This window comes from Oryzias latipes, chromosome 16 (genome assembly GCF_002234675.1).
Source record: "Oryzias latipes chromosome 16, ASM223467v1".
NCBI classification, from domain to species: domain Eukaryota; kingdom Metazoa; phylum Chordata; class Actinopteri; order Beloniformes; family Adrianichthyidae; genus Oryzias; species Oryzias latipes.
The window spans coordinates 14,369,211-14,391,282 of record NC_019874.2 but is presented as its reverse complement, the minus strand read 5'-3'; the positions used below and the strand labels follow the sequence as shown (position 1 = coordinate 14,391,282).

General features: G+C 35.9%; 1 protein-coding gene across 6 annotated transcripts in view; it reads left to right on the top strand.

Annotated features, from left to right (window-relative positions):
• Positions 1–9,165: 9,165 nt before the first annotated feature.
• The window catches only part of ulk4 (unc-51 like kinase 4), a 69,963-nt gene continuing 57,056 nt past the window's right edge, over positions 9,166–22,072 (top strand). The window contains exons 1-20 of one of the 6 annotated variants that reach the window (XM_023964630.1): positions 9,168–9,442; positions 9,568–9,623; positions 9,804–9,901; positions 10,017–10,157; positions 10,348–10,447; positions 10,680–10,819; positions 10,967–11,129; positions 12,193–12,294; positions 12,546–12,629; positions 12,781–12,844; positions 12,931–13,029; positions 13,202–13,485; positions 13,873–13,942; positions 14,080–14,146; positions 14,230–14,322; positions 14,608–14,668; positions 14,768–14,970; positions 16,184–16,230; positions 16,517–16,595; positions 21,489–21,596. In XM_023964630.1, coding sequence (XP_023820398.1) covers positions 10,020–10,157; positions 10,348–10,447; positions 10,680–10,819; positions 10,967–11,129; positions 12,193–12,294; positions 12,546–12,629; positions 12,781–12,844; positions 12,931–13,029; positions 13,202–13,485; positions 13,873–13,942; positions 14,080–14,146; positions 14,230–14,322; positions 14,608–14,668; positions 14,768–14,970; positions 16,184–16,230; positions 16,517–16,595; positions 21,489–21,596 — 1,902 coding nt within the window. In that variant the 5' untranslated portion in view covers positions 9,168–9,442; positions 9,568–9,623; positions 9,804–9,901; positions 10,017–10,019. Of the gene's footprint in view, positions 9,639–9,800; positions 9,902–10,016; positions 10,158–10,347; positions 10,448–10,679; positions 10,820–10,966; positions 11,130–12,192; positions 12,295–12,545; positions 12,630–12,780; positions 12,845–12,930; positions 13,030–13,201; positions 13,486–13,872; positions 13,943–14,079; positions 14,147–14,229; positions 14,323–14,607; positions 14,669–14,767; positions 14,971–16,183; positions 16,231–16,516; positions 16,596–21,488; positions 21,597–22,072 lie in introns of all 6 variants that reach the window. The other 5 variants (XM_023964629.1, XM_023964628.1, XM_023964632.1 and 2 more) reach the window with 5 other exon arrangements.

The window sequence follows — 22,072 nt, the reverse complement described above, 5'->3', positions numbered from 1 at the left end:
AGTGTGGGTCCTTGGGTAAGACCCTTCACGCTACTGCCTAATTGTGTAGCCATGAGGTTCCGGTCCACAGCCCCGATAAAATTCAGCGTTGTGTCAGGAAGGCCATCTGGTGTAAAATCTAATCCAAGCCACCTGTACAAATCAGTGAAAGCTGATTGGCTGTAGCAACCCCTAAAGGGATGGGATATGCAAAAAAGTAGAGAAACATCCAAGTTACGGTAACAACACCATTAACATGACCTTAGATTTATGCCACTGTGAACAAGCAAAGGAAGAGTGAAAACATGACTGGTGATATCAGACAATTTGTAATTACAGACAATGGAGGGCAATATTCCATTTTAACTGGCAAAACATCAACTTGTATAATTAGTTACTAACTCTACTAATAAAACTTTAACACCAAAGACAAAGTCCAGCTGTTGTCCATTTTTATTTATTGGGTTTCAAACCAAGTGAGTTAACACTGGGTTCTAATGGAAAGTGCTGCAGATCTACAGATTCAAAGCATCTTTCTGATGCGAGCACAGAAAACAGTTGCCATATTTAGTGAATGTATCTCCCACAATCCTTTGAAAATATCAAATATCTGAGGCAATATTGTTAGTGGCTCAGGTGGTTGAGCGGGTCGTCCAATGATCGAAGGGTTGGCGGTTCGATCCCCGCTCCCACCAGCCAAATGTCGTTGTGTCCTTGGGCAAGACACTTCCCCCTCCTTGCCTCCAGTGTGGCTCCACTGGTGTGTGAATGTGCATGAATGATCCCGGTGATGGTCAGAGGGGCCGTAGGCGCGAACTGGCAGCCACGCCTCTGTCAGTCTGCCCCAGGGCAGCTGTGGCTACAACCGTAGCTACCATCACCAAGTATGAATGAGGAGTGAATGAATAATGGACACAATGTAAGCGCTTTGATTGTCTTGAAAAGCGCAGATAAATCCAATCCACTACTATTTATCATTACTCAATAACACAATCTGGGATTTGAGTAACATATTTCAGAGTTGATTGTACATATATCAGTTTTAATGAATAGTTATTTATAATAGTCCCAGTCCATTCATCTTTTGCCATTTTTAGGTCAAATCAAAACTCTGTGTCGTTTTCCAGGACATCATTTCTGCAGAACGGTAGGAGCTCAACAGAAATTCATCTGGTAGTCTTGGGCCGGACTGTTGGTGGGAAGTAAGCCAGCCCCCATTTCCCATCATATGTTTTTATGTTCACCTGCTAGCTTACAGCCCCTTACAACCCCAACAAAAACTGATGCAACAAAAAATGGTGACCAATGTTGGAACCATCCAGTTGTACAGTTTAAAGCCAGATACCAGCCTGGGCAAGGACAACGAAGATGTACATGGATCTATTTGTCTGCAGGTGGATGCCACAGAATGGAGCGAACCATCACAGCTACCAGCTTTTTTGACAGCATTTGTTTTTGTCTGCTGATTTGAATACCAAGATTCTCAGAAATGCAGTTTGAAGCCTCATTTTCTTTATGCATGTTCTTCATCTTGAGAAAAATGCCGCAAAAACATGTTTAAAACACCATTTCACCTGTGTGGGTCTTTGATAAGAATAAGAAAAATGTTCTCACTATAGATTATCTTTAAATGACAAGAACAGGAACATGATTTAAAGACCAAATAGTGAGTCTGGTTATGTACTTTACAAGAAAATACATGGTAGTTGTACTCAATATAACCAGGTAATTAAATGTGATCTCTATCCAGCATCATAAATATATAATCAAAACATATAAAAATGAAAGTTGCCTTTACACAAAATCAATATTGTTTCATTCTTATACTCTATATTGCTGCAATAGAGAGTAGTTCTGTTTAGATCATGTTAGATCTGTTGGTATAAAGTTGTTGACATATATATAGTGTAATAGGCACTAAAACCATTTAATGCCAAATAACTGGGGCATTTTAAAAGTTTTTTTCCAGAGAAACATAAAGCAAATGATCTGAAGAGTGGACTGCAGTGTTTTGGACTTGCAATTATTTAAATTCCTGAATTACAAGATAGTGATGCTACCAATGGCAAAACAACCTAAATGAGATTGTGAATGAAGATTGCTAAATATTTAAACCCAGACATAGATCTAAGTAAATCAACATGGGGACATGATTGTCCATGGATGAAGCTCTTTGGTGGCTTTTTTAAACCATATTTTACCATAATCAGATCTGTTTTTATTTGATTTTTCCCCCTTACTCAAAAAGGTCCTTGCAGTGCAAATGCAATGCTGATTCAAAGGCAGTACACTGCAAGTCTCACTAGTGAGTGTTGTGCTGACTTAAAATAGTTTGGAGAAGTGTAACTGAGCCCATGTGGTAAATACCAACACAGACTCATGTCTGTTTATGTTGCAGTGAAGATCAGTCTAAGCCACAGACAGTAGGTTACAATCTTTAAATTAAGGACAACATTCGTTTGAATGTTTCTGCATCCTTCACAGTAACAAGTAGTCATTTTATGCTCAATCTTTCAAAGTGGCAGATTTCTTGGCTGTGAACTTTTTAACACAGTGCTTTCCTCCCTATTTTACCCAATAAAACTTGTTTCCGTGTAGTATGACACAATTTTACTGACCTACAACACTAAACCACCTCCCTATCAAAATAGAAAACCAAAACTGCAGACACAGCAAAAGACAACATCACTTAAGACACTGTTTGCTCAGTCTGAGAAAGAATCATCATGTTATTCATAAACAAACCAGGATCAAACAAAAAGCTTTTTTCCCAACACAAATATCTACACTGACTCATGCATTGAACGCAGTTGTCAGTGACAACCGTTTCTACATAACACATGCAATTGTTAAAAAAAAAAAAAAAAAAAAAGACTTCAACAACTTCTCAGTCTCTTTTTTTGACAGGAAAAAGTTCAAGTTTGGTGTGTGTGAATAACAAGTCTGCAAACAGGTAACAACTCTGGACAAATTGTACTTCTGATCCAAACAATAAAGCATTCTTAAGAAAACCCTCATTAGAGTGAGTTTAACAATACCAGGATCCGCTATGTTTTGTGCATATTGTCCCTACAGGGTGGGATTCAGAAGACTTTAATGTGCCAGAGTTGCAGCTGCTCGAAGAAATAATAACGAAGGATAAGGTGTGGTCCCTTACTTTCCTTAAGGTTAAGGTTTTTTCTTTTTTTTTTAGAAAAAAACAACAATTCAGTAAGTTATCTTATTTTTACTTACATCCATGCATTTCCTTTTCTGACAGCTTTAGATGCTTAAAGTCATTTGTTATCCATGTGTCAAATATAAGTCACAGAAGTGTCATTTCAGAATCTGTTGGTCTATTCTCCATGTATGAATATTAGTAACATAGAAGGATAAATAGATAATGACACACCTACCTTTTCTTTAGCTCTTAACTAGTTTTTTGTGTTTTGGTGTTTCATTAAAAAAAAAAAAAAAAACCTTAGTGAAATGTGAACCCGATCAGGCCAAAAAAAAGCTTTGGAAATATTTCCACTCCTTGATAACTGGGCAAATGTTCTGGAAAACTTTAGACACAGAAATAATATGGCATACAGAGGGCAAGGCTGTGTGTTCTAGCTCACACCACAACTTCTGCATTTCAAAGCAATCAGCAACCAATAATAAACACCATAACTAGTTTTTAAAATGAAAACTAAATTTAACCTTTTTTATGTCACTTACAGTACTCTTTAAAGTTTACCAAAATTTCTCTTTTAGTTCTATTCACATTTTTCTTAATATAGTTTGTTGTTTTTCCTCAAACTGACAAAAAAAAAGTGTTCAACAATTGAAACTGTAAAACAGTAATTAACCTACATAGTTTTCAGACTAAAGTTTGAACGAAGAGGTGATAAATTAAGGTCAAACTGCCCGTCGGTCTGAAAGGTTAAAAGCATCAGTCTGTCTGTCGTTAAACACATCGACAGTCAATACACGTGTTTACTGCACATGCTTCCGCAGCACTTTTCAGCAGCTAACACTTGCTCTTGCTGGAAGGGATTTCATTACTTACAATAGCAGATTGTGTAGAGAAGTTTGGCACATGCAGCTCTCAATGCTTTATTAGTTTGGTTTGTTTGCTAATGGAAAAGAGTTCAACTTGCTGAATGACAGCAGCTCTCAAAAGGTCATCTGTTTTATATTTAACCCTTGTGCTATCCTAGGCACTTTAACATTGGGAGTTGGGTCATCTAGACCCACTAGACAGTGCTCTGAACCTTTTTTTTTTCAATGATTTGTGATCTTCACTGGTGTCCATGGATTACATGAAATCTTTCCACCTTTATTCACCTTTGCTATGGTAGGGAGAACACGTCAATGTAAGGCGGGGGTCATCTAAGATAGCACAAGGGCTAGAGACTGCACCAGCGTCCATGAGTCTTTAGCTCCAACACACGGTGAACCACACAAATGATTCCCTGTTTAAGCTTTTTGGTGAAAAACAATTTTAAAAAACGGATTAAGTCTAATTTAAGACGAAATACAGGGCAGAGAATGTATAGTTTGTCCAAATACAAAACAAAACAATGGCTTTAAAACTAGTAATAGGAAAAGACTATAAAAAGTCAACCTAACAATGTTTTCCAACTCAAACTGTTATCAAAATTATTTTCTAATAGCTCATCATGACAAAAGCCTTAAGAGGCACATTGAAAAGAGCTGCGTAATGTTGCTTGCAGTCTAAAAACTCATAACTATTTATTTGTACCACTGAAGTTTTGATAGCTACAGCGGGGCAAAAAAGCATTCAGCAGTCACCGATTCTGCAAGCTTAATGATTTAACTGTGAGAGACAGAATGGAAAAAAGAATACAGACATATGACGTATGATTGTTAGAGAATGAGTGTTTGTATAAGCATCTCTGTTCTTTATTGGATGAGGTTCAGAGACTGGTTAAGGGCTAAACCACTCCACAACCTTGAAAAGCTTCATACCAAGCCACTGTTTTGTTTCCTTGGTGATGTGTTTGGGATCATTGTCCTGCTGAAAGACCCAGTTACCATCTTCCATCGTCAATGCTGTAAATGATGGAAGGAGGTTCTTAATCCAAAATCTCACCATACATGACCAAATTGATCCTTTCCCTAATACAGATCAGTCCTTATGTCCTTTTTGCAGAAAAAACTGCCCCAAAGCATGATGATTCCACCCCCATGCTTCACAGTAGATATGGCGTTCTTGAGATACAACTTGGCATTCTTCTTCAAAACATGGCAAGTATGATTGTTTTACCAAATAGTTTGATTTTGGTATATTTTGTTTTTGACAAAATACTCATTTCCTCCCCTCATACATTCTTTTTCTCAGTTTAAGTGTATCTACGGTAAACATGACAGACCTCTCAGTTTCAAGAGGGATAACTAGCAGAATTGGTGACTGAAATACTTTTTTCCTTCCACACTGTGTAATGCATCCGTTTCCTACACAGCTTCCAAACCTTTAACAGTTTACATGTATATTAGAGCATGAGAAGGGCCCTTTACCCCTGAATTTCCTCTTTCATTCCCACACAGATACATAAAAGGACCCATCTCTTTCTTCACAACTACAACTGTATATAAATGGTTTCAATATATATATATATATATATATATATATATATTGTGAATTAGGAACACACAAACACACAATGAAGTACTAAAATTTTACAAAAACTGTGACAAAAGGTAAACCACATGAAGGTCTGCTTGCTCCGTTCAATTTCCAAAGAATAGCTTAGGTTAAGTTACAGAACAAACCCGCAGTGTTGAGATGATTGCGTCACTGAAGCATGCTTGAACTTTTGTTTGCTTAGTGACGTAAATTGTTGTCAGAGAATTGTTTAAGATTAAAAGAGCAAGAATAAAGAGGGGTAAACCTCTCCTGTCCATCCATTCGGCATTTGTCTTTGATATATCTCTTGCAGATTCTCTCGGGGGCCTGTCGAGGCAACAAGGTAATTTTTTTTTGTTCTTTTTTTTTTTTTTTCCAGGGTCTGAAATCTACCAAGCTTGTTGTTAGACAAAACAGATTTGCTAACTTCCCCTACATGGACAAGACAGTCAAGAAGGACACAATGAGGTGGACAAATAGGGAACTAAAGGAAACAAAAACTACACACTAAGATTCAAGAAGTCACATGAGCAGTCACAGGAACTGAAGACATGATTTTCAAAATATTCTCTGGCTTTGCAATGTCAAAACAGGCAGCTTTTATGGTAGCCAATTCATTATGTAAGTTGGTCTTTGACAGGAAAATGATGAAAAGGCAGGACTAGTTTTGTAACACAATGATCTGAATGTAAGCCGTAATGCAGACACAATTATGCTTTCACAACACGTAGCAAAAATAAATAAACTGTAAATCGTGAGGACTTAGAAATCTAGACAAGACAAAGTTGACAAAAAAAGAGAGCCAAAACAAATCAATAAATAAAAAAATAAAACATCAGATCATCTAAAAAATCTAAAAAATGAATGAAGGAAAAACGGTCATACAAAGTTCACACATTCACTGCTCCTTGCAGGATGGATTTGGATGAGCAAAACCTTGTAAGCAACTTATTTAGAGGGGATCAAATAATTACCCAAAGAGTGCTACAACTGTTTAAGTCATTAGACTGTGTGGTGTCTTGTTACAATGAGATATAAAAGTTAAAAACACCACAGCGCTCTGTCTGTCTATAAACATTGAAGCAGCGTCTTTGGATTTCACTCATGTGAACTTTCTCAGCAGGCACTGTGGGGTCTGCCATTTGTCCAAGTGGTGGGAGAGCATTCAGACTTTCCACAGATCGTGTGCTCTTGTTTGACCAAATGAGACCTTGACTATCTTGAATCTTTCTTTATATAATACTTTACAACACCGTCAGGGTGCCAAAGGGCTTTGCAATGAAAAGATGGCAAAAAGAGAATATGAAATTAAGCAAATTAGGAATAAAACTTAAAAAACAGCAGGAAAAAAATTACAAGTAATAGAATACATACAAGACAAATGAGAGTTAAATAAAACAAGTAAAAGAAAATAAGACGCCACCAGCTACTGAGCGTTAAAAAGCCATTCTCAATAAGTATGTCTTCAGCTGCCGTTTAAAGCTGTTTGGGTCTGCTATCGTGCAGCTCAGGAGGTATTTCATTCCATAACTGGGGGCCGACAACAGAAAAAGCATGGACACCCCAGTTTTTCTGCTGTGACCGGGGCGCATGAAGCAGTTACTAGTTAAAAGACCTTAAAACTCTAAAGAGGCTGTCAACAGTTAAAAGCTCTGCTAAGTAAAACAGGGCAGGATCACGAAAAGCTTTATAATCAAACAGTAAACAGACGTCTTCATGTATTGTTTTGCAATGTTTAGAATTTGGAATACGTGCTAAGAAAGAAATCTAATTTTTTTGTATAGTACTCTAGAAGCAAACAAATCACGGAGATGCATGTTAATACTGCCACATTAAATTAGCATTGATGCATAAAACAAAACTAAACTAAATCAGGCTTATATCTGTATCCTTAGTCGGTTTAGGAATGGGTTTGGAATTGTATATTGAAATATTCTCATTGGGCAGAAACCATTTGCTTAGACATTTTTTTTAGAACAACGCCTAAGTGATGCAAGAAAAAAATCCTCTCTTTTATTGTTTATTTACAGTGAGGCTACCAGTAAATCCCACTGCTACACAGAGGTGATTTGTTTAGAGTGTAACTCGCCATTACCAAACAGTAGCTGGGTTAGCTCCAGCAACCCATGATCCCAAAGGGGAAGCAGCAGGTTTAGAAGGATGGAGACTACTGAATCTTGAGATTTTTGAAAAATCACTAGTTAAATTTTTTTAAAGGAGCTTTTGAGGGTTACCACCCATCCATCCATCTAACATATAAACATTAAATAAATAAATAAATAAAAGCTGAAATTTGCTTAAAACATGCAGTAGTGTGTTATGATGTACACTTAAGAACAGACATCTTAACAAATCTTTTCCAAAAAGTTGAGGCATACTTCAAACTGACATACTTATAATAGAAAACAATGATAAAATTCTGAAACAACTTTTTTTTTCATTGGAAAAAGACTGTCTTTGTGGATATGACCAAAAGCAGCACACCCTGTGGATCATTTGTTTCTTTAGCCCCTCCCCCTAAAAATAAATTAAAAAGGAAAAAAAAAAAACTTTTTAGGCTTAAAAAGATGAGACACTTTAAGAAAAACACAAACTTACCAGTGGGCAGTGCAAATTTTCCAATTGTGTGAAACCAAAAATCCGTTTTTTAGAGTAAGCTAGCTAATCATTCATCAGAACACTGCAGGCGACTCGACTCAAGTGGCATTATGTGATGCTGAAATGGCAATGCCCTCAACCTGCCTTAAAACAAATTCAATACGTCCTTTGAATGGGATTGTTTTTTAAAGGAAAAGAAAAAGAAGTGAATAGACGAGGATAATGTTCCAGGATAAGTTCTGAGGAAGTTCTCAAAACTTCGAGATATTCTCTCTTTTGCCGCAGCGAGTTGCTTGTTAGAAATGCTTGAACAGGGTGACCTGACCGGAAAAAAAGAGCACGACTTCCTGTTTGACTGCTTTCAAAATAAAACTACCTCAAACAAATTCTCGTCAGACCACAATTAAATGCTTCAATCACAATGCAACTTTAGTGAACAAATATGCAATGGTGGTTGCATTTTTAAAACATTTTACGCACCTCGAGATACATAGTATGGGAAGCTTCATTTTGAAAAGGAAAAAGCATTTCTGGTATTGACTTTTATTTTTAATTGTGCTATTCAAATGCTTCTATAGCATATGACATACATATATACAATTTCCCACAAGGGACGATAAAGTAAATCATAATATCTAAATACGTTAATGGAATCTAAAAATAAGTATTTTGATTGGGGAAAATACCTTAAGTGCAAGATAGTTTATTTATCTACAATAATAAGTTATTATTATTATTTAATAATAATAATAATAATAATAATAATAATAATAATAATTATTATTATTATTATTATTATTATTATTATTATTATTATTATTATTATTAAACCAATAATATTATTGGTTTATTATTATTATTATTATTATTATTATTATTATTATTATTATTATTATTATTATTATTATTATTATTATTATTATTTGTCTATTGTCATTTATATATTATTTGTTTTTTATCATTATTAGTGTTTGTTTTGTATTAAATCCTTTTTTGGTTTGTTTTTTAGGAGTGAGTGGGTCCGTCAAATCAATTCAATAGAGATGGTTTGGCTGACCCCTGCTGGTACAAATACAAACAGGTACAGTACTGAACGCAGTAGAAGAAGCAGCTGGGGTGGAGCAGGAAGTTGGGTGGAGTGAGGAGGACAGCATAGCAGAGAATGGCTCTTGGTCAGGACATTTCTTTTCAACCTCTCACTTTTATTCAGTGAATAGAGGGAATTAATTTGCACGGGTAAAAGGGAAAGAGGTAAAGTAACTATAGCCATCACACAGGGGGACTTAGTTCATTCAATTGTTATTCACACAATAGAAGAATTTGTGTTTTTCAAACCTTTATCCCCTTTTTTTCTGCGAACAAATCGCTCTTCTCAGAACGGAGTTTGTGTTCCACGCCGTATCCCAGCAACCGTGGGATGTACCATTTTGAGGTTATTTCCTAAAAGGTTTCTACGCGTTCTTTTGACTAGACTTTGTTATGTGTCGGATAAATGTAAAACTTTATATTTAAATATATGTTTAAAATATAATTTAATATTTTTTTACGATCAAAATGACCAAATATAGCTTTCAGTAGATGTGAGGAAATGAAATGTCCCCTCTTCCAGCAGACACCAACTGATCCCTCCATCTTCCGTTAACACACTGCTGGTTGAAAAAGTTTACTACCAACATTTGTTGTCTGGACGGCGAAGACGCAAAAAATCAGGTTGTGATTATATTAATATAATAATTTATATTAATTTTTCAGTGGTTTGGGTTACAGAAGCTTACTTAGCAATGTTTCAAATTTTGATAATTTGTAAAAAAAAATTTCCCCACAGGAGATGGAGAACTTTGTCCTATATGAAGAGCTTGGAAAAGGCCGTAACTCTTTTGTCTATAAAGGAAGAAGGAAGGGGCATCTCAACTTTGTAGCCATCGTCTGCACACACAAAAACAAAAAATTGGAAATTTCTAACCATGTAGGCTAACAACTTTGGTAATCCAGTATCATATTACCACATTAAATTCATTTACAATAAACAACATTGATTATTTAGCCCACAGAAGCTTTATTCTACCATAATTTCTGCATTTTCTTACATGTGTTTTTAGTTGGATTATGGGCACACGGTTAAAGTGCTTCCCATTTTGTCTCTTCTCCCATCTAAGGTCAGACTCAGCTATCATCTGGATCATCCAAATATAGTACGCTACTATGAGTGGTATGAAACATGCAGTCATCTATGGTTGGTTGTGGAACTCTGTACAGGTGAAGAAACATGTCTGCTGTTTCATTTAAACAGCCATCAGTTCTCTTTTTAGTTATCAAACTATAGAAACGTAATGCAATAATTTCATGGTGTGGTAAACCCTCTAATCAAAATTAAATACTCCATTCTAATATTGAATATAGTTTATATAGTGGAAAACATTTAATTTGATCGTTTTCCTGTCATCTTTTTGTCTTTTTTTAATGTCGACATTTGCACTTCCGTTGTTAGGAGGCTCCCTTCAGGCCCTGGTTGCTCAGGATGGAGGTCTGTCAGAGGATGTGGTGAAACGGTTTGGTTGGGACTTGGTCATGGGATTAAAGCACATTCATGAGTCAGAAATTATTTTGTCTGACCTGACACCTGCCAAGGTTTGATTCAAATTCACAAAAACACAGAAATTCAAAGTAAAACTAAAATGTTATTCTGGCAACAGAAAAAAAAACTACTGTTATGAAAGTATAGTAAGATAGCAGTGTTATTGTAAATTCAATAACTACCCTTTCTTTCTCTTCTAGATCCTTTTAGATGGAAGTGGCATTCTAAAGTTGGGAAACTTTTGTCTGTCCAAGGCAAAAGGAGAGACACTGGAGGAGACAATCTCCTTTCTTTCTGATTCCGAGGAGACAGGAGAAGACAAAAGCCTGGGTGACTTTAACAGTATGAGGAAACGATTTCAAGGTCAAATGTGCATTTTTATTTCGTATAGCACCTCACATTTCATTAAGAAACGAATTGGGAGATGAGCTAGTTGATTTGCCTAAGAAAAACTTCAAACATGTTTTCATTATCTTTTGAATCCGGTCTGTTATGTGATATCTAGGATTTCAGAGAATTCAGGAGCCTTAGTGGTTAAAAGGGAGATGAAAGTTAACAGACAATGTAACCCTTGTGCTATCCTAGGCACTTTAACGTTGGGAGTTGGGTCATGTAGACCCACTAGACAGTGCTCTGAACCTTTTTTTTCTTCAATGATTTGTGATCTTCACTGGTGTCCATGGATCACATGAAATCCTTCCACCTTTATCCACCTTTGTCATGGTAGGGAGAACACGTCAATGTAAGGGTGGGGTCATCTAAGATAGCACCAGGGTTAAATATGGAAGCAGAAAGGGCTGTTGCAGATAGATTTCTGTATAAGACGGTGTCTGCACACCATGCATATGGATATTGTGCAAAATAAAACCAAGCAGCTGAAGACAGGGGGTTCTGTGAGGCAATGTCCCAGAACCTGATCTTTTAAAGATGATGTAATTTAATTTATGAAGAAAGTTCCTCATCCTCACTTAACTGGTTGACAAAAATGTAAATATAAAGAAAGAAAATCCACAGAAAAGATTGTGTAAGATAAATAAATAGGGGAATGTGTCAAGGTTATATAGACTTTTTATCCTACTTTTTTTAAAAGGTACCTTTTTATAAATGGCATTTCAAACTGGACACTGACTTTCATTGGCAAAGAAAAACAAAACAAAAACGAAATGTTTATTCATTTACATACATGAATTAATATAGGTTAATTATTGAAATTAATTTGTTTAAATAATTTTACCTGAGAATATTGACTCATCCGATTCAGTGTTGTCATTCAAAATCTATTATCACACCGGCTGAAAATAGTAAGCAACAAGTGTTTTCTTTTGATATGTTTTTTTTAGATGAGTTCAACCTGCTTTGGATTGCATTCAGTTTTTTCATATTGTCCTTTTTTTGTAATGGCTGTTTGCATGCTTTTTTCTTTCAGGAAACTTAGCTTACAAAGCTCCAGAAATTGTGCAGGGCTCAGAAACAAGTGTAAGCTCTGATCTATGGGCGCTTGGTTGTGTGCTCTACTATATGTACACAGGTAAATACAAACTCACATAAAAAAAAATATAAAAATATTTTATGTGTATTGAGCAATTCTATCAGTTTTCTAAGACGTCTGTAATGTTAGTGTGTAATCCCTAAAAATTCATATTCTTCTCCATCATAGATAAATGTTATCCTAATGTTTCAGCTTGAAATAATTTGCTTGCATTTAAATACTAACTATGTGCCAATAAATACAAAGATTTCTCTAAATTGGAAATGTTACTGTTTTCTTTCGTGTGCCAGGAAATCCTCCTTTTTTCTCTGAGAGCAACACTGAGCTGGCGGAGATGTTGTTGAACCAGGAGCTACCCCCTCCCAGGAAGACATGTAAAATACACCACATTTTTGTTTCACTCTAAGTTAAATTTACAATATGATAGCAGTCTTGCAATACAGCACCATATAAATTGTAGTTTTCTTGTTTTTTAAAAACAGGAAGTAATTTATTTTTGTATGGTTGGCAATAATGTTTTCTTAGGCCCCCCCAGTCCTGACTTCCAGAGTCTTTTGAACGGTTTACTCACCAAAAATCCAGAGAAGAGGTGGGTTTTCAGTGAAGGAATTGCATGATGTTTTTTTTTTTTTTTACATATAAACATTCTTCAGCATATCAGGATGATTTGAAAAGAATGTCTTCAAGGTTTGGCTGGACAGAGCTGTTGGATCATGCTTTCTGGAAACAATTAAAACAGGAGAACAACAAGGAAGAGGTCTCCTTCAAAATGGGGTCTGTTAATGTTTTTCTTTTTTTTGCTTTTCTGTTTGTATTGGTAGACATTTTGTAAAATTTTGGTTGTACATATTAGATCTGAAATGATCAGACTCTCATGAATATCTTTCCCTAGACTGCCCAAAACGCTGAAGATGTGTGTCTGTGTTTGTTCTTAATGCTTTCACAGTCATGCACCCAGCAGCTGCTCATCCTTTTCGGAGTCAAAACCACCAATTTCTTCCAATACAAATGCATTAACCAGAACACCATGTAACACAGACACACATGAACAACAATCTATGGAACAAATGTTCAGTGGACAACTAAGGAATGACCAAGCTTTGCAAAAAACAATAACAGTCAAGGACAGTCCAGACGAGTGGGATATAGACGCTGGAGATGATGACCCTGAGCCAACTGGTGTGGAGCAAATGTGCCAAACATTACAGCTGAATAAATCCTATAAATCAGGTATTAGACTCCCTCGTGTTCCTGGTGTTTCACTGTGGCGACCCCTGATGGGAAAAGCCGAAAGAGGAGGAGGAGTTGACATGGCTGTGTACTGTTTGATCACAACACGTTTTGGAATATTCCATATAAAATTCAGTTTAAATAATTGGTATACTACATACGGTATTTTATTAGTTAAGAAAAACTTGTCAATATCAAAGCATTTTTGTTTAATTTGTGTTTCATAAATTTCATCTAGTTTTGGTTCCCATTTAAATCTGTTTTAAAGTTTTTTTACTTGCTGTTTTTCTCAGTTTTTCCATGTCCAGATTTTACTTTATTGAATGTTACAAATGCACGTATTTTGATTATTTATCTGAAATCTCTTTTATTTCTGATATTTTATAGATAATTCAAAGGAGCTGAGGCCAAAGAGTGGCGTGGATGATGACAGCACAGAAACCATTTTCCTCCATAGGTAGTCAGTCTTCTTCTTCCTGATACAACCTGATCAGATGACATAACCATTTCATAAAGAGGGACTTGGATAAAACAAATATTACAACTTTTGCACAAAGTCAGACTTATGCTTATTTTTTGTCACCGCTCTTGAAGCTACAGTGCCACGACGAGAGGAAATCCTAGCACCTCAGACTCTCCAAACAACATTGGTTCAGCTGAGGTTTGTATAATTGTATACTCTCCTTTTATCTTTGTGATGTTTGCTACCATAATCTTCCATCATTTTATTTTTTATCCTCATAGATTTGCTCGAAGGCAGATATGGCAGACCGTGTGAGGAGTCTTCTATACAATGAATCTGATCTGACTGTTACTCCAATCATTGATAATCCTAAGGTACACACACACAATTCTTTGGATTGTGCAAAGTACGAGTCCTGCATTACAAACATACTCTCTTTCTGTCATTGATGGTGTAATTTAGTCACATTTATAGAAAGTTATTAGCCTGGGCAAAAATGTCCTCACAATATTTTTCAGTGTCTTTAACATATTCAACGCAGTGAAACTGAAGGCCTTGTTATATAATGCAAACCCTCTGAAAATAGGTAATCAAACCACATAGTTTGTGCAGCTCAGAGAAAGATGTTGACTTTTGGTGTTATTCTGATGTTCATACAGATTGTTAAGAGTGCTTCGGTACGATTTGATCCCAAAACCCTTTGTGTACCAGCCTATTCAGGTCTGTCTATGTTTGTTTCAGTAAGGTTTAAGGATATATATGCATATTTTAACCTGTTTCCTTCAAAAATAAATGTGTTATCTTTTTTTTTTTTTTCAGTTGAAAAGTTGATTTCTCTGAGTGAAGAAGAGTGGAGTGGCTTCCTGTTACAACTGTGTTCGTCTCTTGAGGAACAGCGTCCATCCACTACACAACCTTCCTCTCAGTCCACAGCCATTCGATCCAAACTTAACCTGCTGTGTTACCTCTGCTGTGTGGCTGGACATACTACAATTGCTAACAAGCTAATTAACTCAACACTGGTAGGGAAATCTGCAGTTGTGTGTTTCATTTTCCATCCATTTTCGGAACCGCAAATACACACACTCACTTTCAATCACAGTAGGGGCAATTTAAAGTACTAATTAAACCTATAAAGCATTTTTTTTACTGTGGGAGGAAGCTGGAGTTCCTTGAGAAAACCCACGCATGCTCTGGGAGGACAGGGCAAGTCCATGCAGAAAGGTCCTAACCAGGATTCAAACCAGGGCCTTCTTGCTGTAAGGCGGTAGTGCTAACTACTATCCCACCGTACAACCCCATCCTCTTGTGTTGTTGTTACTTAACTTTGTTTAAAGGCAGTCTGTTATTCAGGTGCACCAGAAGGGACTAATGCGAGGAAAACAAGAGCTGCATAAACATCTAAACTAGCCAATACTTGATCAAGAAGTGACTTCAGGATCAACCAATACCTCAAAATACATTAGATGTATACCTAACAGTGGAAAATGTATGTTGTTAAGCACTTTGTCAGTGCAGGAACAATAGTGATGACTTATTCTGGGGGCTACGCTTTTTCTTCTGCTGTGCAGGAAGCGTGTAGACAAAAATGGAATGCAATACAGGCTCATAAAGTTGAATGTATATGCTTTGTAAAAACTCTTTCCACTGCTTTTTGCCCTTTTTACAATAACAGTTATTGAGAATCATTACACATGTGTGACAGTTACTGCTGCACATTTTAGGATTGATTTTCTATAACATGAATCATAGTTATACACTGTAATATATGTAGATCTAAGCAAAAACGTTAATATTCATATCCACACATAAGCATTCTTTTTTACATCTCAATTTAGTTAGTAACACTTTGGCATTGGTTTGTGTAAAATTTTTCTTCTCAATACATGGAGCGCATCATTGTCTAATGATAGTTTTGGGCTATTACTGATGTTTCTAGTAAGTTACTGCTAATTTATTTTAATTCAGTATTTTTCCATCTTCTTTAAATATGTATCAGGTATGGTTTCTTAATAATTAGTCTTATATGGGCGCTTTAGATCTGTTTTCACTTTTAAGGTAAAGAAAAATGACTCCTTAGTTGAAACAAAAAACCTACTTAGTTGAATTGTAAAATGAATAATTCCGGCTCAAATTAACAAAGAAGCATTTTATCAAGTAACCCATCATATGTTTTTGTACATCATATTACCGGTAGTTGTTTGTCTTTTTAACTCTCCTGTCTCTTTCTTTCAGCTTCTAGTGTTGACCAAAGAGTTGCGAAAAGCACCTAACTGGGATCTGTAAGTACATTACTGTCTTTCCTTCAAATGATAGTGTGTTTTCCAGGCACAGGCAGCACATTTATTCATTAAAAAAAACAAAAAAACTTCATATATTTTGTAGAATTTTTCCAGGGTTGCAGAAAATAAGCTGTTACCATGTTTTTAGTGATTTTTATTGATTATTTTATTAAAATTTCTTTTGATGTTACCAAATTTGTATTACAAATCCAAATAAATAAAAAAAAACTTCTACAGCGTTGAATTGATTTATGTGATCCATGAGATGTTTTTCTTTTCTTTGCAGGCGAAGCAAAGTTCTTCGATTAATGGGTCTCCTAGCTCTGCACTGTAGTCATCTAGAAGAGAGTAGCCATATTTGTGAGGTTTGTAAAACACCCCTTCCATATGTGCTACAACCTTATTATTATGTAAATGTACTTTATACATGTATATCTGACATTTCTGCAGTTTATTCTGACCCTACTTTTAGTCTGTTTGGTAGCCATCGGCTAGCCATCGGCTACCAAACTGTTAAAGCACTGTTTGGTAGCCGACAGCAGTGCTGTTAAAGCACTTATGGACAGTTCATGAAATAACAGTCAATAGGAGATATGAAAGTCAAAATTATATTACAATCTTTTCAATGCATGAAAAACCCTGAACCGATATATTTGTTCATGTGTAGGCCAATTTGAAGAACTTTAGCTAAACTGTTGCTCTGACAGATTTTATTTTCAAGAATTTTGTTTGGAAAGATCAATGATGAAAAAAAATACTCAAAAATACTCAAAGATTTTTGAGTATTTACTTAACAAAAAAGCGGGAGCATGAAATGTGTCCAAACTTACATATGCAATGCATGGACAGATATAGAAATCTTATAGCTGGCTGGAAAATAAACACAAGAGAAAGCAACCTGTCTTCCTTCTTACCACAAGTTATAATTCAGTGAACAGAATAATCGTGCAGGAGATTACATGCATCCTTTCCACATTGCTTTAACACTATATATGTAGTTACCAGTTTAAACCAACATGTGGCAGTGAATGACAGAAAGAAACCAACACATGTGCCTTATTTTCAGAAAAAAATTAAAGAACATATAAAAATAGTGTTTGAGTGTTAGTGTTAGTGTTTTAGAGTATCACCCCCCTCTAAAAAGTATTGTTTAAATTGCCCAAAAAGGAGAAAATTAGATTTTAGATCAAAATGTATTACAAAAAAACAAAAAAAAGCTTCATAGTACCGCCTCATACCAGCTGGGGGCGTTAAAAATCTTTTAAACATTATCATCTGTAGCAATTGTCAATGGAAACTCCCTCATTCTGTCTACACTTATGTCACAACATGTACATAATGAGTGAGACTATATAGTTAATGAAGATCTATGTCTTTTTATATGTTTTTCGATTTTGTAACACACGTGGACTATTCTTAAGTATGGCTTTAATTTTTTGTTTTGTTTAGGATTGTAAATACTTACTTTGTATGTATCTTTTACTTAGAACCAGTCCTCCCTGTAAGAAACTCTATTAGACAATTGGTTCTAAAATCAAACATTTTCTGAGATTGTTTTAATGGATTTGTGCAGGTTCCTACAAGCATTTATTATTTTTCTTATCTTAGCAGAAAATGTATAATCGTCTACAGTGAACAATCTTTGACATACTGAATAACCATGCAGGTAAAATGAATAAATGAACACAAATTAAAACATGAGTTCTGAGCCCTTTTCCTGGGATTGTGCAGATTAACTTTAGCGCTTAGCGCTTCCAAAACAACTCTGACATGTTGGGACTTGGATGTTCAACCTTTCAGGGTAGCTTTTGATGTCTGGCACCAGGATGTTTACAGAGGAACTTGTGGGTTGCAGAGTTGGGTGATCTGCTTCATTGTGCAGAGGAGGCCATCGCTGTTTGAAGAGCTATTGGTGCCCATTACGGAACACCCTCAGTTGGCGTTAATGTTTAGATTTTAGGGAGTGAGGGTAGTGTGTGCAAATTTCAAAGAAACTAAAACCCCACAAGCTTAGGTTTACAAAGAAAATGAGTATGTAAACAGTAATGATCAACATTTTTATCGTTTTGTTCACTGTTGTTGAGATATATTTTTAATCTACCGTAACTTTTATCTAACTAATAGAAATCAAGCTGATATAATCATGTGACTCTTTGAAGCATCCTAAAAAACTCTTCTAGTGTTATCAAATGACATCTGGAAACCTTTGTTTTGCTAGTTGAAACCGAGAAAGTATGTAAAGCTTGATGTTTTTTTTATATAATGTTTTGAATAAAACCTTATCCTGTATAGGTTTAGTCTGCTTTGCAGACTTTAAGGCCCACAGAAATCCTCGTGATCCTTTAATTAAAAAAACAAAACGTATCCTTTTATGTTTTGTTTGCAACCTTTCCCCATCATGTTTCTCTGGTACCATGTTTGATCAATCCTTTTAGTTGTCCTGCAAGTCATTCAGACATGTCCACCATTCCCCAAATGTATGTATTTGTGGGGGAAAAGCATTTTGTTCTTTGCTTGTTGTCCAACATGACTCCCGTCGAGTCGTCACGGTGATTACCACAATGCCCGACTTTGGCACAACAGTCCTGCTTCCATGCACTTTGTTGTTACTGATAAACAGTGAGGACAGTTTTACTGCTGCCTAATTTCTCCATTGCCTTAGAATCACAAATTGCAAAGAAAAGAAGACACATCACCTATGTTACTGCATCTGTTTGTAACCTTGGCCTCAGTGACCACCCGTGGACTCAGCAGGGGTTGTGTGTGTGTGTGTGAGTGTGCGAGAGACTGGGTGGACCAGTGTGTGTTCCTGTAGCTTTTATGTGTGCATGGGCTTTTCTTGAAGCATGTTTGCAAGCTCTCAGCAGGGGTCCTGTGTGTGAGGTTTTCTTTGTCTTTTATTTAAACCTGTTTGTGTGTGTGTGTATGCGTGCCTGCAAATTTTCTGAGGTTTTTTTTTCCTCCCTGTGTTGCAGTGAAGCTAACAGATGACCAACAAAATGGCACTCGCGGTTTTCTCTCTTTGTGTGTGCGCGTGTGTTGTCACAGCAGGGGTCCTCATGCTGCAGTCCTGCTGATTGGTGTGTTCAAGCTGCTCTGAAATACTCAGTATGCAAACACATACCATCAAATGACAAAGAAAATACACTTTCTTTCAGCTGGAAGTTTTTCTCATTTTCCCCAAATCCAAAAATCAGAACAATATAACCTGGGATGATTGTTACCTTTAAGAGATATTGCACGTGCTGCTTATTTTACAAAAACAGTTTAAGGCTGCACGGTGGCACAGTGGTTAGCGCTCTTGCCTCACAGCAAGAAGGCCTCTGGTACAAGTTCTCCCACTGTTCAAGAACGTGTTTCATAGGTTAATTGGTTACTCCAAATTGTCCATAGGTGTGAATGTGAGAGTGCATGGGTGTGTGGTTGTGGCCCTGCGACAGACTGGCGACCTGTCCAGGGTGTCCTCTGCCTTTGCCTGCTAGTGACTGGGATAGGCTCTGGCAGCCCTGTGACCCCAAAAGGGAAAAAATGGATTGGAAGATGAATGAATGAAGCAAGGTTTTCTACTTTGCTTCATAAAATTGGCTTTTTTAACCTTGAGGTGTTTTCACAGGATTTCACTTGGGTAGAAGTTTTAACCTTGATATCAATAAAAACAGTAGTTATGATGCATGATTAAATTAAAATGTATTTTCATTTTTTATAAATAGTTTATTAATGTAATTAATCAAGTTCTGCTCCATAACACTGTTTCTGGCAGGGTAAGATGTCCTAAAACAGCTTATTTTAAAAGAAGCATACATAGGGGTTCATGAGTTATTCAAATAGCTTTGGCACTGCGACTTCAAAGAACGGGATCTTGATCTCTGTCTCAACTCCACCACTTTTCTTCACAGATGTAATAAACCATTTGTACTGGGTTTTAATATTACCAAAAATGACACTGTGGGCTACAACCACAACACAACTCCACTTTAACATGTTTCTTTCCAGATTATATGTGTTTTTAAAGCCCTGTTTGTTCAAATCATCCTTCTCTACAAGCACTTTTTTCTAATATTACATTTATAAATCAAATATTTATTATGGTGATAGAGGTCTGTTGTGTATCTTTGTTTTGCTCCATACATGACATCATATGATCCTTGCAGCAACAGTTGACAGTGACAGTTGAGGGTTAATTTTCATTTTTAGTGTGATACAAATCTGCAAGCTTTAAGACAAACTTGACAATCAGGAGGAATCTTTTGAATTCATCAATGAACATGCACGACAAAAGCAAATGTTAACCCATTTTAAAACCTTACGTTTAGACTGTGTAAAATAACATGATCAAACAGAAAATAATCATATTTTACTGAGATTGTGTAAATCTGAAGCCGTGCACTTTGAATTTTGTTATTACACAGTATAGTTTTCCCGATATATTTAACCCATCTGCTTACTTCTTGTTCGTCTCACTCACATGCATCATGTTAAATTTGCTGTGTAAACCTTCAAAAGAAACTTACATTAAACAAGCATCAGCCTTAGTTGATCTCAGCAGGGTGGAAAAACCTTGTAGATTTAGCATATTAAGCTCATTTAGGTGTAAACCTGGATACTTGGAGATAAGGGCTTCTCTGACTGCAATTCTGCTGTGCTGCTTTACACACCAGCCTATTTTCTCCTTTCAACAGAGCATTCTTATCAAACCAATTATCTGTCTACCTGCTATCTATATGCTTTTATTATTTTTTTTTTTTTAACAAAGCTTTTTGCTTCAAATGTGAATGTACTGCCTATTGGACAATTGGAGTTATGTTTGCATGTTTAAAACATATACACTTCGTTAATGCGACTTTCATTTCTAGACTTCTAATAGGTATGGGTTTCACAGTTGCATGTGTTCATACATGTTTCTTTTGAAATAGATTTATAAACAATAAGCTCCCAAGGATGAAGGATTACATATTATTAAAGTTAAGTTTGGTAAAGGTTGCTTAACAAAGTTAGGATTGCATTGCAAGTTTTCAGAGTTTCCAAGAATGAAATTTTTAGTTCAAACTAAAAGTAATTTTTATTAATTTTTGCTACACAAACACACATTTTTAGATATTTTTTTATTATATTTTGATTATTATTTGTTTTGATAGTGTGCTTTTTTGTTGGTTCTACCTGTTGGATTCATTTTTTGAGATCAAATTGTAATTTTACAAATACATTTTAAAGTACATAAAAGTTGGACACTTCTAAAGGAAATCCTGTTATCGTTGTAGGCTGTGTCCATGCTGGCAGACTTGCTGAGGGAAAATCTCAAAAACAGCAAACTGAAGCAGTTCCTGATTCCGCCACTTGGGGAGTTCCTCTACCTCATCTGCTCCCAGGTATTCAACCTGACTATTGAAAGATTAAGATTATTGTATTGAGTTTATTAATTTGAGAAGTAACAATTATTGTAAAATGCTCCGCAAAAGACTCACATGTGCCTTCCATACCTGCAGAAACCATAGTGATGACTGTCAAGGTTTGATTTTGTCTTCACATACGAATTATTTCTTTATATGGTTCTTTTCATGTTGATTTATTTAGACTAAATTAGTAATCTGTGACATGATGCTTTTTATTTAAATTTAGATAAACTACCTTTAGTTTGATTTATTTACTAAAAGAAGTTAAAAAGTAGAGATGTCAGTGTAAAAACAGAAATGTAACAGTGTGCAGCAGTGACTGCAGCTCACGGATGGGTCAAAAGCAGAAAATGAATGTCACAGGCCCAGGTGAGGGACAATCAGGGGGACTTTAACTTTAAGCTATGTATGTCATTAAAACTATCTGTTAAAAAAAAAAGTTATTTATATTT